The sequence below is a fragment of the Heterocephalus glaber genome, unplaced genomic scaffold (assembly GCF_053883595.1).
Source record: "Heterocephalus glaber isolate CG9 unplaced genomic scaffold, H.glaber_assembly_v1.0 deba00001795, whole genome shotgun sequence".
Classification (NCBI taxonomy): Eukaryota; Metazoa; Chordata; class Mammalia; order Rodentia; family Bathyergidae; genus Heterocephalus; species Heterocephalus glaber.
Genome location: NW_028258476.1, coordinates 1,061,830 through 1,077,336, shown reverse-complemented (window position 1 = coordinate 1,077,336; position 15,507 = coordinate 1,061,830). Strand labels below are relative to the sequence as shown.

Here is a 15,507-nt window from a genome sequence, read left to right as displayed (position 1 = left end):
CTGGATATGTCAAAAACATTTAGTAATCCCCCAGTGGCTCCTGAACAATGCTAAAGAAAACTTTGATTATGAGCATATGTCACAGTTTTATTACAATCTTGCTAGAAAAAATTTTTTTCAGCACGCTAATTCAAAGATTTACTCATAGAGTATTTTATAGGGAGAAAATAATGGTATTCTCTGCTGTGCCAGGAACAGAAAGTCTGGTTAAGGACCCTAGATGGCTGACCCACAGCAGGCTGGGCCCACCAGTAGATTCCCAGAACAAGTCTTCATGTCTTTAAAACGAATCAGACAATCATTAAGCAGTTGTTAGGGATGGTGATTCTCCTCAGAAGTGGGCAGCAGTTTACAGCCCCACAGAAGTTCTGTCCCAGACAGATTGGGCAGCGTTTCTTCAACAGTCATCAGGGAAACATCGCATGTTGGAGCCGGAAGCCGCCGGCCCGGGAGAGGCAAGGCGCACCAGCGTGGGGAACTCTGGAGGAGCCAGCAGCTTCGGAGTGCAGCTGGGCTGGCAGTGTCTCCCCAGTACAAGCCCAGGCAGTTCTCCTTGGAATTTGGCCTGGTGCTCAGGTCCCAGGCCTGCTGGAGAGAAAAGCCAGTTTAATTCCAAAGCATCACATTAATAGCATTATGAAACTCTCACCACTCACTACCCGGCTGCTATGGGAAGACTCCAAACTCCACCTTGGAGCCACAGAAATATGCATCTCCTCTCCACCTCAATGCCTCCATTTCCCGCCTGTCTCCGGGTGCAGCAGGGAGTCGGGAATGGGAGAGTGAGACCCTGCAGCCCGTGTAATGAGGCCTCCAGCCAAGTGTGTGAGGCAGGGCCGGCCCGGGTGCTCCCATGGTGAGGGGGCAGGGTTCCTGGCAGCGCGATGCCTGTGCTAGTGATTCCTTTCCTAGGGGTTCCCCATGGGGGCGGCCGGGCTTACTGTCTCCTGGCTCCCTGCGGCTGCTAGAGCCAAGAAGGGGGCCCTTTCATCGCCCTCACACCCCTTCCCGAGTGTTCCTGCAGCCCGCAGCCTCCCTGTGGTACCAAGCGGCAGGCTACCTTGGCAAGGCCGTGACTTTACTGGTGTGCTGTGCCCAAGGGGTTGGAGAGGTGAGAGGGAAGAAGGCGACATTTTTGGGCCAGAATCTCGACAGAGCAGTTATGTATCCGGGCCAAGCACTGTAGTATTCTCACTCCTGAAACAGGGTCTGCCCCGTTGCATATGCTCATTACATGTTCAATGGCTGGATGAATGAATGAATGAATGAGGAAAGTGAATCTCAGAGCTCAGCCACAGATTTGAGAAGAGCTAATAATCTATTCGTCCAGTTTTTCTGGGGGTTAATGAAAATGCAGACCCGAGCCTGGCACATTGTAAGTGCTCAGTAAATGTTAGCTGCCAGTTAAGATCTTGGTTGGGTACTTTCTCACTTGGGCCCACTAATCTTAGAGTCCTTCCTAAAGTCGGTAGGTCACGGAGCCATCCCCTGGCCCAAGGCAGAATAAAGGGTCGATCTGAGAGTGGGGAATTTATAGACTCGTAGAAGTAAAGCAGCCTGTATGTTTTGTGGGGTATTTAGGTAGGAAAGCTGACCCTCGATGCACACAGGGACCCTAACTAACTGTGCCCCCATCTGACCAAGCCCCACAGCCCGCCCATCTCAAGCCATGCCTCTGGCCCCATCGTGGGAACAGCGCCTGGCCTGGCACCCTGCTCCGAGAGCTCAGCGGGCGCCCGCAGTCCCACTGGGGGACACAGGGCCCCAGCCCCCCTCCCAGGACTCTCAGAGTGATCGGCCAGGTGGACTGGAGTGGACCCTGGCTGGACACAGCAGCATTTGCTGCCTACCCGGGAAAGCATAGTATAGCTAAAACCCTATTTCTTTTTCTCATGCAGATATTGATCTACTTAGCTTTGTGCCAGCCTATTTGCTGGCAATTAATTTCAGTCAGTGCAAGGGCTTGCATTTAACCACGTTGTCCTGGATGCACCGGAGCCGCCTCTGGCTGCAGCCGCACTGTGCTGCAGCATCTGGCAATTGGGCTGAAGTTAAGTGTGGGACACAGACCCCATGTGCTGCTGTGTTGCTAGGCGAGGGCCGTGATGATTTAAAGCAAAAACAAAATCTCATGTCCTTTCCAATTCCTTGATCCTCAAAACAGGAAATAATTTTGTTTCTGAAAATGAAATCTGGTCACATCTTCTGTCAGGCCACATGCAAACCTTCTGGACCTCTCAGACCTGGCTCTCATCTTGACTTGGCCATTAGCTAGCTGGGATTCAGGCCCCAGGGCCTCATCTCTGAAGCAGTTTCCTCCTATTCTGAGAGGGCAATTGAGTTGAATGATAATAACTGGCATCTGTTGGACACGTTATAGTTTCTGTAACAGTCAAACCCACACTGACTCCATTGGCCATTGATAATTGTATGGCCCTGCTGTGTGACTCAGTTTCTCCATCTGTAAAATGGGGATGAGATTCACCCCTGCCCCACTGCGGGCAGTGAGGCCCCAGGGAGTGTGCATGGGACAGTCTTGGACCTGACTCTCACCTGGCACCTGGCAAAAGCCAGCGGCTGCACTCACCACCAGCTCCACAACCTCCTTGGAGCCTCTTAGCAGCCCTTACGGTGAGGATGTGTTTTTCCATCTTGTGGATAATTAAGCATCTGCTTCTAAACTGCTCAATAACTGGCAGAGCCTGCTGACTCCTGCTTTAGCTGTTTGTCCCACACTCACACGAGACCATCGTCGAAGGCCTGTCAGCCACATTCCATGGCCCTATCAGCATTTAGAGAGATGCTTCCAGGGCTGGGGCTCTGCTGGTCTTACCAGGGCCAGGACAGGGCTTTTCCCTCTTGCTTGTCTTGACCGCTTTCCGTGGACGCCAAGGCCCCAGGGCAACTGCAGAGATCAGTGCGGCACCACGGCTGTCCCTGCAGGAGGACGCAGTAACTGGCCTGGCCTGAGCGCCTCTCGCGCCTCCCCTCTCCGACCCAGGTCTCCAGCCCCTGCCTACTCCCTGGAAGGAGGGAAAGTGCCAGAGGTGGGCAATTAAATCACTTAAAACCATTGTGCAGTGGATTTTTACTGAACAACAAAAGCAATATTTATGTCACTTAGACATTTTTGAGAAGACTTAGCTGTTCTTTTAAAAACATCACTTCAGCGCCAATGAAAAAAATATAATCCAGCCTTAGTAATAAATTTTTGAAATGCACACAAAAGTTATCAGGCTGAAAAACAATGTTTCCTAGGCCTTCCCACGTCTCTGCATTTTCACAGCGTCCCATCTGGTGATGTCAGTCTGAGGAGGCAGGTCTGTGCTCTCCACTTCTGCTGAAACCCTTTCTGGCCAGTAACCGGATCTCTCCTAGCCTGGCCTCTTGCTTCCAGGCCCGGCCGTGGACCTGCGCCAGTGTGCATGGCTGCCGGAAACGGAGATGGTTAATCAGAAATCTGTCGAGCTTGTGCTTAATAAGGAATGTTTTCTCTTGCTCTCGCTACTAATTGCTGAAGATGTCTGTGTTTGGATTAAAACTTTGTCCCCTGCCATCTGGATGCCATTGATATGTCTGGCTCAGTCAAGAGCAGGGTGATATCAGTGGTTTCCATGTCAACGGATGACAGCGTCGTATGTGGAAACGTGTGACTGCCGTGTGCGGCGAAGAAGCCAGCCTGGGGGGCAGCTCCCGGGTCACACCTTGGCATCCTCACTGAGCTTTAGACAGTGCTTGGAAATTATCGGTTTTATGCCAGTGACATTTACATGCCGAATTGCATTGTGAGCGTTTTTGGCCATTTTGGAGAGGAACCAATGGATTTGGTACTTATAAAGATATTTCCTCAAAGAGGCCTTTTAAAATTTCCAGCTCCTAGGAAATCTGTGTACTCACTGAATCCAAGAGATGTACACATACACTGAAAGGGTCTCAGGTGAGGTGTGACGCCTGCTGGGAGCGTGTAAGGGCGTGTATTTACCTATCCAAAGGGTACCCCGGCTGCCAGGCCTTGCTAGGTAGATGGTCTAAATATAACATGGGCGACAGCAGTTGAGAGGCAGCACTGCAATAATTAAGAAGGCAAGAAGAAAGGCCTCTCAACTCCAAGCTCCGGTCTACTGTGTCCAGGATTGATGAGGGGCAAATGTAATCATCTTTTCTCAGAGTTCCATGATCGTGATTAAGAAAATAGATCACGCAGAATCGTCTTCTTAGGAGGTAGACTACAGCAACAAACAGGAAACGCAGTATGGGAGACCGAGGAAAATGTACCTGATAGCGGCCTGCTTTGTTTCTCTCCTTAGATCAAGAACGCTGCAGCCAATGTCCTCCGGGAAACGTGGCTCATCTACAAACACACAAAGCTGCTGAAGAAGATGGACCACGCCAAAGTCAGGAAGCACCAGCGGAAGTTCCTGCAGGCTATCCACCAGTGAGCACCTAGCTGGGCAGCAGGCCAGCACGTGGGGGCGGGGGGGCTCGGACACCCAGGAGGCACAGGAGAAACCGGGCTGTTCCCTCCCAGTCTGCTGACTCACTGACTGCACCTGCCAGACTGTGGGCAGGATGCATGGACCGAAAAGTGAGAGCTAGGGTCCCTGTGGCCTCGTGTCTCTCTCTCTCTCTCTCACACACACCCTAGTACTGTGACTCAGAGCACCTCCTGTGACAGAAGAATATGACGTGTGTGTGTGTGCGTGTGTGTGTGTGTGTGTGTGTGTGTGTGTGTGTCGCTAGGGATTGAGCCCAGGGCTCTCACACTCAGCTAAATCCCCAGCCTTTTTTTTTTTTAATCTTTTAAAATTTTGAGATAGGGGCTCAAGGCTGGGCTTGAATCTATGATCCTCCTGCCTCAGCCTCCTAGAGTGCTGAGATTACAGGCATGCAATGCCATACCTAGCTAGGAATACAGTTTTTCTAAGTACCATAAAAAAGCAAAGGATGAAAACATTCATTCTGACCTGGAGGTCCGGGAAACACTGAAAGGCTGAGAAGAGGGCATTCATGGTAGAAGCACAGCCTAGCAAAGGAAAGAAGCAGGCAGAGGACCTGAGCACAGCAAGTGAGTCAAGCGGCTGGAGCTGAGCATGTGTGGAGCCCGGAGCTTGCTCTCCGGGGCCGAGGAGCCTCTGTGTCTTTCGGTTGCTCCTCAGCTCATGTGCCCCACGAAGAGGAACCTCAGGAGAAATGACAGGGCTGCAGAGTGGCTGGCGGCCAACCCTAACATGGCCTTGGGGTCTGGCCGCTCCCTCTCCCCGCAGGCTGAGGAGTGTGAAGATGGAGCAGAGGAAGCTGAGCGACCAGGCCAACACTCTGGTGGATCTTTCCAAGGTGAGTGGCAGTGTCCGGAGCCTCTCCATACAGGCCCAGGAGAGTGAGGAACAGCTCCTCCCCGTTGGAGAATGATCTTGGTGTAAAGAAGGCTCGAGTTTTTGACGTTTACACCCTGCGGTACGTCGTTTAAAGTTTGCCATTTGTTTCCTAAGCTAGACGGCTCAGGTTTGTCTTTGCCTGGACCTAGCTAGCCGTCCACTGGGTCTGTTCAGTGTGTGGCTACAGCAGCTGTGCACAGGGAGCTTCTGAGGGCCCTCTGAGCTGCACGGGCAAAGCCCTTAATGAGGGACCCTGCCCGTTTGCTGCTATAATAATTGCAAATGCATTTTCCTGCATCTCCCAGTCCCTCGAGCCTGGTTTTCTAGGCCCAAATTCTTTACTTCTTAAGAGGCTGACATGAACATGAAGATCCCGAAAAGAGTGGCCTCCTTTGAGCGCCCAGGGCCTGAGGCTCGCTGTCACGTGTCGCCCTGTGTTTCCGGCACTGAGCTTCCATGAGCACTTAAACATGGTCCTGTTGCACATCACTGTGGGAAGGGAGTGAAGGCCACTGTGGGCAGAGCAGCGTCACAGCATTGCAGGGAGGCTCTCCTCGTTGCCTCCATAGAACTCGCCCAGGGCCAGGCTGGCAGAACATTCTGCAGATGTCAGGTATAAGGAACAAGTTCCCCAGGAGAGAAAGCAAGAGAAACTCCCTCTGGCAAACTGAGCACCTTTTGAAAAGAGGGTGTAATCAGAAATTACTGGTCGTTGGGCCACTTGCAGGTATCTTGTTCAATAGTGGGATCAAGCCAAAGAAAGCGGCCCCAGGCCTGTGAGGACTTCAATCTGGGACCAGGTGGCTCCGTGCCGCTGGGGAGAGGCCCACAGCCTGGGCCTCAGAGGGGGCTGTGGAGGTGGAGTGGGAGTTCCTGGGAGCCTGGGTGCCCACGCCCGGGGTGTGAGGAGAGCGCAGGCAGGTCAGGTGTGAATGGCACGCTGGTGTGCAGGAGAGAACCCCGGGGTCTCCGGGAGGAAGGCGCTCCAAGGATGTAAGGGAGTCTCCTTCCCAAACACCTCAGGGCAGACATGTGTCTGACTTTAGGAAGGGCCTGACTGGAACAGGACCTGGGAAGCCTCAGGAGGTGTTCTCGCACCATGCCTCATCTCTCCAGTCAAGTGCCTGGCTCAATTCCCTCTCTCTCTCTCTCTCTCTCTCTCTCATCCTCTCCTCACTCACCTTTTATTGGTCTTATTTCTAAATTCTCAGATGAAACAAGCTGATTGGCCAGTTTGGGTCATGTGCCCACCCTTGGACCAATCAGCTATAGCCAGGACAAGATTCATGAGAGAAAAAAAAAAACATATCCGGGGACCCACTCCGTGAAATTCAGGAATGTCCCAGTGAGATTTCCTAGTCTTCTACGAGTAGCAGTGTTTCCCCTCCCATCTAGCAGGGCACATGGTAGCTGATGTTCCCCAGGAATATCAGGTACACCCACCCTTCAAGCCTACCTTTCTGCGATGCCACCCCCCTCTCAGAGAGAAGGGACCCAGCAGAGCCAACAGGTGAAGCAAAAGCCCCAGTGAGCTGGAAAAATGCTCTTATGAATTGGACAGGGGAACCAACCACATAACCGGGGGAGCAAGTTACCTGGAAAGAAAGAGTGTGCAGGGAAGGCTTAGGGGGAGATTCCCAGAGGCGCTGCAGGGACCGGGCATGAATGCTGGGGAGGAGACAACTCTGACAGCCTCCAGTCCTTGTCTCTTTCCCTAGGAGACTTGCCCAAGTGCTGGCAGCGGCTGAGCACATCTCACATTGGTCCACGTTCCCCCTGGCATCCTGTCACTAGGCAACAGAACCGGGGAGGCCAGCATATGCTGTGCTGGCTCCCTTTTCTTTATGTTTCACCCTCCCAGCCCAGCACCTTCCCACCCCTGCCCTTCCATCCTCCCAGATGAAGAATGTGGCACATGGCCTCCAAATATTAATTTCTAGACTGAATAGCTACTTTATATGGTGACAGAGCTGGGAGGGCCTGGGTATTTTACCTGATTGCTTCGATTTCTTCAAATGAAATGTCAAAATAATTCCCACCATCTGAGGCTCAGGTGATCAAATGAGATGGCATCTGCAGAAGTGGTTGGAAGCTCTAAAGGTTTTGTAGATGCTGATACTGATTGTGAATATAGATGAAGAACCAGGATCCAAGGGACAGAGTGACTGTCTCAAGGTCGGGCCGTTGGCCAGCCTGTGGCTGGGGCCTCACTGGAGCCCGGCTCAGCAGGGTGCCTTGCGGAGCAGAATTGAGGTCTCACATTCCGGGAAGAGCTTGTCCCTCCTCTGTGAATGCTAATTACCCAGGGACAGACTCCCGACTTCTAAAGTCACCCCTGGCAATGGCAGAGCCGATGGGAGAGCAGCCTAGTGAATCCCAGTCAGCAGGGTTTTGCTACACCTCCAAACCCCCTTCCTGTTCCTCTCTGGCTTCTCATTTTCTCCCACCTTCTACTCCCCTGTTTTTTGTCCTTACTCCCTGCTCCTTTGGCCCCCATGGTTTCTACTGCCTTCTAGAGAAACCTGGTGTTCCGGATGAAACAGGATCGGGATGTCACTGGCAGGTCCCCCATAGCTCAGTGCACCCTAGGATGGGGCCCAAACGCCAGCCCGTCTGCCTCTCTGCCGCCGCCGGGGCCTCATTCCCAAACCCTCAAGAGCATGAAGACTCCTGGGGATCTGGCTCCCAAGTTCGAGGTAGGGAGCCAGGATGGCATTTGGTAATTTGCTAGGAGAAATATGGCTCTCACATAGCCTGGGACTCTGAAGATCGGCACGGCGGCCAGGGGGTGTCTGGGGCCGGAGCACTGGTAAAGGTGAGGGCCCTGGCACCAGGAAGTGGTGTAGGGTGCAAGAGGTCAATAGAGGCATGCCCTTGAGACAGCCACTGTCAGGACCATAGGAGGGGAGTCAACCAGGGCTCAGCCACGGGGAAGGACCCTGGGGATATCCCAGAGCAGCCACAGGGGCCAGCCGGGAAGGGCAGGCTGTCAGCAAGGCCGCTCCCAGTCATCGGGCCTGCCTCGGGAGCTACCCACATTGCACATTCCAAGCTGTTCAGCCGCCGAGCTGGAAGGGGGGCACGGTGACCCGAGTGGGTGCTGTCATTGTTAACTCCAACTTGATCAGGAGGCACGGGCCAGAGGCTAAGCGGCCCGGCAGAGGGTGCGTTGGTGAGCTGCGTGCAGACTTGCACCCGGGCCCAGGCCTGCTGACCCAAGTGTGCCACCAGCCCTCTGCACCTGGCTTCCTCTCGTCAGGGCCACGGAGCTGAGCGCTCAGGTCTCCCCAGAGTACAGACACGGTTTAGAGCTCACTTGGTTGAAGCAGAGGTGCCGTTTCTGTTCCTACATACCTGTTTCCTATTTTAAAGTGTAATCAACGCTCGGTACTTTTGTGATGAGAAGCCATGGGCCTCCCGTCTCCGGAAGTGGACCAGGTCTCCGCCTCGGCCACATCTGCCCACTGCTGTGAGGCGGGGCTTCCGGTCCCCGTGCAGACCCCTCTGTGACGCCGTCCCCTCCCGTTCCATCTCCCCACACAGATGCAGAACGTCGTGTATGACTTAATCACGGAACTCAACGATCGCAGCGAGGACCTGGAGAAGCAGATCGGCAGCCTGGAGGCCAAGCTGGAGCACCTCTCTGCCAGCTTCAACTCCCTGCCCCTGCTCCTCGCGGACACGCTTCGCCAGCAGCAGCAGCAGCTCCTGACCGCCCTCCTGGAGGCCCGCGCCGTGAGCGTGGCGGTGGGGACCACCCCCGCCCCGCTGTCCGACAGCCCGATCGGGGTCAGCTCCACCTCCTTCCCGACCCCGTACACAAGTTCAAGCAGTTGCTAAATAAAACTCCCCGTCCAGAAGCGTTACCCAGAGGTCTTAAGATGCAAATCAACTCTCCAGGTCGCTTTGCCATCCTGGGACTCCCAGACCAGGGACTGGAGAGAGGCGAGACCCGGCGGATTAGCTAACTCACGTTCCTTCGGCGTGCTTGGCTGGAGATGCCTTGAAGCCAGAAATCTAATCTCTGTTTAGGTGCCTCTACTTGGAAGCAGGAAGAGGACAGGACAGGAAGCGTCGCCTCTGGCAGGGCCCTTGCCGCAGTTGGTGGAGAAAAGAAATCCACACTCAATCTCAGGTCTTCACGTGGGGGTGGGGAGGGGACTCCTGAGGCAGCCAGCTGTGGGCCGTGGAGAGGGGCCCTGGGGAGGGTGGGGCCGGGCCACCCCAGCACACCTCTCTCCTTTCTGATTGTCTGCGGAAGCCTCCAGGGGTCAAAAGCAAGAGAGCTGCCCACCACTTGCCAAAACAGACATACCCAGTGCAGACTGAAAAAAGCCAGATTTCCCATTCTGTGTTTGTGAGCACGTGCAAGCACAGACACACGCACATCCCACATTCAGTCCAGGTCTTTTCTTGTCTGAGCTCAAGCCGAATAAAAAGGGACCTGGTGCCTTTCCCTGCCCACAGCAGGCAGCCTCTGACGTGGGCCCAGCTGGCTTTGATCTGAATGTGGGGTGCGTTCGGTTCGGGAAGTTAGCTGGTGACACCACCTTCTGAGCTTCATGGAAGAGCAGGTCCCTCCCAACAGTGCAAGTTGCTGTGCCCTGGATACACGCTGTGTGTGATTTGAAGTGGATGCTGCATGGAAATTGTTGGCATTCTGGAGGGATCAGCAGGCTTCTAAAAATAACAGCTCTGGCAGAGTTTTCTTCTTACAGCCATACAGGCTGTGTTGTGGTGGACCACACGCCCAGGTTATGGTGTGAGGGAGGGGAACAGAGGTGCACACGCAGGTGCCACCCAGCGACATGGCCACGAATGGAAGTGTGGTCTGGGAGTTGGAGCAGTATTCACCCAGTGACAGGTTTCAGGGCTCAGGAAGCCTTTAGGAGCAAGAAAGGGCCAAGTGCTCACCAATGAGCCGCTGAGCTGGGAGGACAGAGTGGCCAGCATGGTCCTTCTGCCCAATCGGGAGTCACCTCAGAGGGAAATCCCATGAGAACACAGGGTGCCCTAAGGGAACTGGTGGGGGAGATAAGAGGAAAGAGATTGTGCAGCCTTCCTACTGTGCCATGTTAATCTTGGTGCAAAAATTATTCCAGAATGTCTCAGACTCCAAGAGACCAAAAACATCAAGACAGAGCGTAGGGACAGGCACTGAAAATCCTTCTCATTGCTCCATAATCTGACCGTGCATTGCATTTGTGATGGGTTCGTCATCACTTTCCATGTTCTGGGGTCTTTGACCTCTGCTGTGGGGAAACGAAAGATGCCATGTGGAACATTTCATCTGTTTAGGGTGATGCAGAGGGTGTTGTTCGCATAAGGTTGCCATCCTGGGCTGGGCTTTGTAGCAGGACGTCGTGGGCATTCTCGGGGTGGTGCTAACCTCTTCTCTGTGTCTTGCCATTGCTTTTGTTTTGTTTCGTGTTGCATGTGCTTGTTTGTCAGTGCTGGGGATGGAAGCTGGGGCCTTGCACATGCTAGGCCAGGGCTCTACCCCAGATGCTGCTGTTGCTTCAGTCCTCTTGGTGGTTTACTCTTGATAACTTCCTGGAGTATTTTCATCAGTTGTCTTTGTTTTTTGCATACCAGAGATGCCACACCTGCTGTTGGCTTTCTATTTTTTTTTTTTTACTTGTTCTTTTAACTATTAATTATCTGAAAGACTCCCCCCTCCGTTTTTTCCTTTTCTTTCCAAGAATGGTGCTTCTGTTTTCAATCACAGTTCAGCCAAATATGTGAGCAGATGTAAAAACACGAAATAGTCATGTAGTTTCCTTGTGGCATTACCTCCATTTCACAGAGCCCGCTGCTGGAGCCCTGAGCACGCCAGTCCTGAGCATTCAACCTCCAGCCCTCCGCCATTGACACCTGCCTGCCTTGTCCTCCTGCAGTACCCTGTGCCCTGTGCGCATGCGCGGGTGGAGGGCGTGGCCAGGAGCGGGGCACATGCGGGATTTAGTCTCCATTCAGCTAAATGACAAGCAGGATTCCACCACCACTCCTCCTGCCCGACAGTGCGCGGACGGTCATTTATCCATGACGGATGAGGATAATTCTTGGGCCCATTACCGATGCTCTCACCAGGTGAACACTGAAGCCCAGGTTAGCAGCACCAGGCGAGGAGTGGTTGGGCCTTTCAGTGGCAGTCGCCGCTGGCTACAAAGACCGCGGGCGTTTATAGCAGGACTTGGCCTATTGGTAGTGCAATAGCTATGAATGGTTTTCATTATTGGCGAAAGAAACTCATTCTTCAGAAAAGTAAGTGACCGAATCTGCATGTTGATTCTGTAATGGTAAATGGGATACTATTTCTCTGAACTAGCATTTCAGCTTTATGTGGGGAAGTTACAATTCTCTTGCAAGTACAATAAACCTTTAATGACCTAGGTATTGATCATCCTGGGTGTAGCTCACCTGGATTTTCTTCCTACATCTTTTGGCCTCAGCATCTAGGTCAGAAGGAAAGGGAGACAGAATTCTACTGCCATGCCTTCTTGTACCTTATTTCCAGGTTTGGTAGTGGAGGAGGTTTAATTATCTACTCAAGAATGGGCTATATGGGCTGGGGACATAGCTCAGAGGTGTGGCACCTTCCCAGCCAGTGTGAGTTTGGTTCCTGGTACAAAAAAAGGAGGGGAAAAAAGATCAAGGACCCCCCCCCCAAACCCAACAATGACAACAAAAAACAATAGGCTACATGTAAAAACAATTAATTACAGTAACCTTACTCCAGTATTGAACTGACTTAATTCTGCCCACTCCTAGAAGGCTGGCCCAGTGGCAGAGCCCCTCCTATAACCTTTCCATTAATACAGTGGCAGGTCAAAGCACTCTAATATTCCCCCAGCTATCTAGACACTTGAATTAGAAATACAGAGCCATCCCCCATCGCTTAAGCCATATTATAGCTTCATGTACTGTAAAGTCAGGGATGTACTGTGATACATTAAGACCACAAATCTCAGTGGGATTTGAGGACATAGCATCAGTTGGTGAATTATACCAGACTGGAAGCTCACTCCTCCTTAGATTGAAGTCCAAATAAAAATCTGCACCTTTGGATTAAAGGCCACATATGTGTGATCATCATCAATAAATTATCATCAAGTGTTTATGAACTGTTCTTGCCATCTTCATAATATGTAACTTCATGACATCATATCTGTAGAATGCTTGATAGAATCCAAAAGAACAAGAGGCGCCACCCGAGTCACCACTGAGACTCTCAACTCAGCAGGGACTGGGCCTGGTGGCTTCACAAACTGGGAGTGTAGGGCTGGACACAGGAGAACAAAGCCTAAAATGCTGAGCAAGTACAAATTCTTAGGACTGTTTAAGGGCAAGAAGGAACAGCATTGAAGAAATAATGACTTTATTATGTTTGAGGATTTCCCCCCTTACATTTTCAGCAATTTTCTGTGACTAAGTCATGGAAAAGAACAAAACTAGGGATACAAAATCAGAAAAATAAAAATCTCAATTTGGACCCACATCTTTGCCAATTAATATAAACACCTCATACCTCAATTTCTCTGTACTTAAAATGAAGATAATAGTTAATATTATTAAGTACAAAGTATTCAATAGAAGGGGAAAATGAAATCACAATTGTCACCAACAGCAGCCCAGACTGACCAGCTAGGCCACGCTTTGCTGCTACATTTGAATGCAGTCAATAATTTCCAAGAAGTAACTGTGACATAACACATGGGTTGCAGAATCAGCAGGGAGGAATATGGGATTAGCACACAGTTCCAGAACCTCCCTGCTCCCCAGAGTGTAACCCCACAAACAGTCAGCCCAAGTAGGAATCGGTTTCACCTCGGAGCAAATGGCCTTGTTGCAATCATAGCCCCCATCTGAGACCCTGTGAAGTCACTGCACTACCAGTAGGTTATTACTCTTTTATGGCTTTTAAGTCCTTGTCTTTGTACAGTCATCTATTTCCTGGAAAGTTGCTAGAAGCGGACAGAGTTGTTAGCAGGCATTTTGCTGTCCCTGTTGACCTTGGCGTTTGGTTTCAGTACCTTAGACAGCTACCTGGTAGCTCCCTGGTAGTCTGGGACAGCCCCTTCTCTCCCCCTGCAGTCAGCTGGCTCAAAGACACCCTGGACAGTGTCTCTTCCTCCTACACTGCTGCCAAGGTAAAGGTTTTGCACCACTGAGAAAGTAGTATTGCAGGGATAGCAATATTAACTGTCTGCCTGTGTGGTAGGAAGCATGTGCCAGGCTGCATGAATAGAAACTGACTTGAAACGCCTGTCAGAAGAGTGATATGTAGATTCTTACTGAAATAGACCACAGCTTGTTAGGAAGTACTCAGTGCAAAGGTGTACAGAAATATACAGATAGAGAAAAATATAACTGTGATGTTTTTGTCTTACACCATTCCTGGAAACACCCACACATGAACTGGAGTTCCTCTGAATGAGACCATTGTCAAATCTTCAACGTATGACCTCCAACCCTAGGTGCCAAGTGCCCGGTGACAGTTGTTTACACACCTGAGACACATATTCTGGAAGCTGTGATCCTGGGCCTGGACATACGGAAGAGTTATGGTGACCAACCAACCTGGTGACGAAAAAGCACAAACTTCAACACCAACCAATAGTTAGGACCCCAGAGAGATGCTGACATTTCTGGTAAAAAAAAAAAGTGAGAAATCAAATATGAATCTGATGGACAAGCCAACACCCAGCTTCCCACAAGACAGACAGTAAATCAACGATGTTCCGGAGCTGCGTCAATCTGAATCCCAATCAGGACAGATCCGCCTTCTTCAGAACATAGCTTTTGGTGGAAAAACACCTCAGTTTTTGTCCTAGGCTCTCCATTCTATGCTGGCCACAAGAGAACAAGGAAGTGGCAGGATATTCATGGAGGAAACATTTCCACGGCACTCAGAGATCGAAGTGTTTATATCCCAGACTGGACGAGCTTCAGTATGAATTTGCATCTTGCCTCTGTACTGCTTGCTATTTTTTAATGATAGGAGAAAGCATAACAGTTTATTTTAAATATGAAATATATTGCTATATTATAAAATATATTGTAACTTTCAATTAACATTTTGTACTGAGCTAGTCTTTAGCAGGTCCAGTGTCAGCCTGCTCTCCTGAGAACTGTTTCTGAGTACACATCCCCGTCAGAGGTGGGCTCACCTGGCCACGTCCCACAGCACACTCTCATTCTCCGAGAGCTGGCTGTTAGTGACAAAAACAACCAAAACACTAGTACAAGCTCAGCCGTAAGCAGCAAGCCAATTCCTCCCTAGATTCTATCAAGCCATCTCAGAAGAGGTTTTAAAAGCCATCCCTCCCTGCAGCTGTGCACAGCCAGCTTAATAACAGGGCGGACTCTCTCCATATAAATGCGAAGGCCCCATCCCATTGCACTCCATAAATTATGCCTCTAGCCCAGCCACCCAGTTTTCCTTTCCAGGGTGGGAGGCGGGTGTAAGGAAGGGTCCTGATTTCCTGTGACTCACAATACGGCACTTGAAATTCCAGGCATTGAGCGTTTCTCTGTGAGGGAGTGAAGGCAGGGTGCCCCTTCGGAGCTGGCGAGGCCCGGAGTGAGAGGGCCACTGCTCATCCCCGACGTGCAGCCCAGCTCCCAAGGGAGTGGGGGATGTGGACAGAGACCCAGCTCCGTCCCTGGGACTCTGCCCTCTCCGGGGGAAACCCTGTCCACCCAGACGTTTCCTTTACTGCAAAATCAAGCAACTCCCGAAATCCACTCCCCTGCTTCTCCACACAGTGGCCGAGACACACGAGTAGAATTTACCGGTTCCCTCCTTTGAATGACCACGGTCCTGTTTCCGGAAGAACAGGGATGTGCTCGTTCCCTACAGTCACTCTCTTGTGAGGGCCTGCGCACTCTCCCTACTGTGCAGGGCGGTACAGTTGCACACCAAGGTGTGTCAGGTCGCTTTGTCTGAGCCTTTGTGTCGGCCCCTTCCAAACTCTAACCTTCCCCCAGACACGCAGACAGTACCAAGCAGGTCTTCTCCTGGGAAATTTCACAGTATTTGAACTTTGAGGCCCCCTCTTTCTCTCTCGGTTGTTTTGAGACAAAGTCTTGCTATGTAGTGCAGACTGGCCTTGGACTTTCAGGCTGGCCT

The 15,507-nt window shown here is 51.5% G+C and overlaps 1 protein-coding gene and 1 long non-coding RNA gene across 10 annotated transcripts in view; one reads left to right on the top strand and one right to left on the bottom strand.

The window, feature by feature from the left end:
* The window catches only part of Kcnn3 (potassium calcium-activated channel subfamily N member 3), a 133,942-nt gene extending 119,492 nt beyond the window's left edge, over positions 1-14,450 (top strand). For all 5 annotated transcript variants that reach the window (XM_004871336.3, XM_087203508.1, XM_021249353.2 and 2 more), the window contains 3 exons: positions 4,308-4,435; positions 5,265-5,334; positions 8,919-14,450. In XM_004871336.3, the coding sequence (XP_004871393.2) occupies positions 4,308-4,435; positions 5,265-5,334; positions 8,919-9,215 (495 nt within the window). In that variant the 3' untranslated portion in view covers positions 9,216-14,450. The remainder of the gene's footprint in view (positions 1-4,307; positions 4,436-5,264; positions 5,335-8,918) is intronic.
* Positions 42-8,920, bottom strand: LOC147820810 (uncharacterized). 5 transcript variants are annotated; one of them, XR_015448191.1, is made up of 6 exons: positions 8,730-8,920; positions 7,369-7,609; positions 6,971-7,165; positions 4,276-4,351; positions 2,834-3,023; positions 42-585 (listed from the first exon to the last, which is right to left on the bottom strand). It is a non-coding gene; the product is annotated as an uncharacterized LOC147820810 (long non-coding RNA). The 5 variants fall into 5 exon arrangements; XR_015448187.1 differs by having other exon boundaries at positions 406-588; XR_015448188.1 differs by lacking the exon at positions 6,971-7,165 and having other exon boundaries at positions 50-588.
* Positions 14,451-15,507: the final 1,057 nt, after the last annotated feature.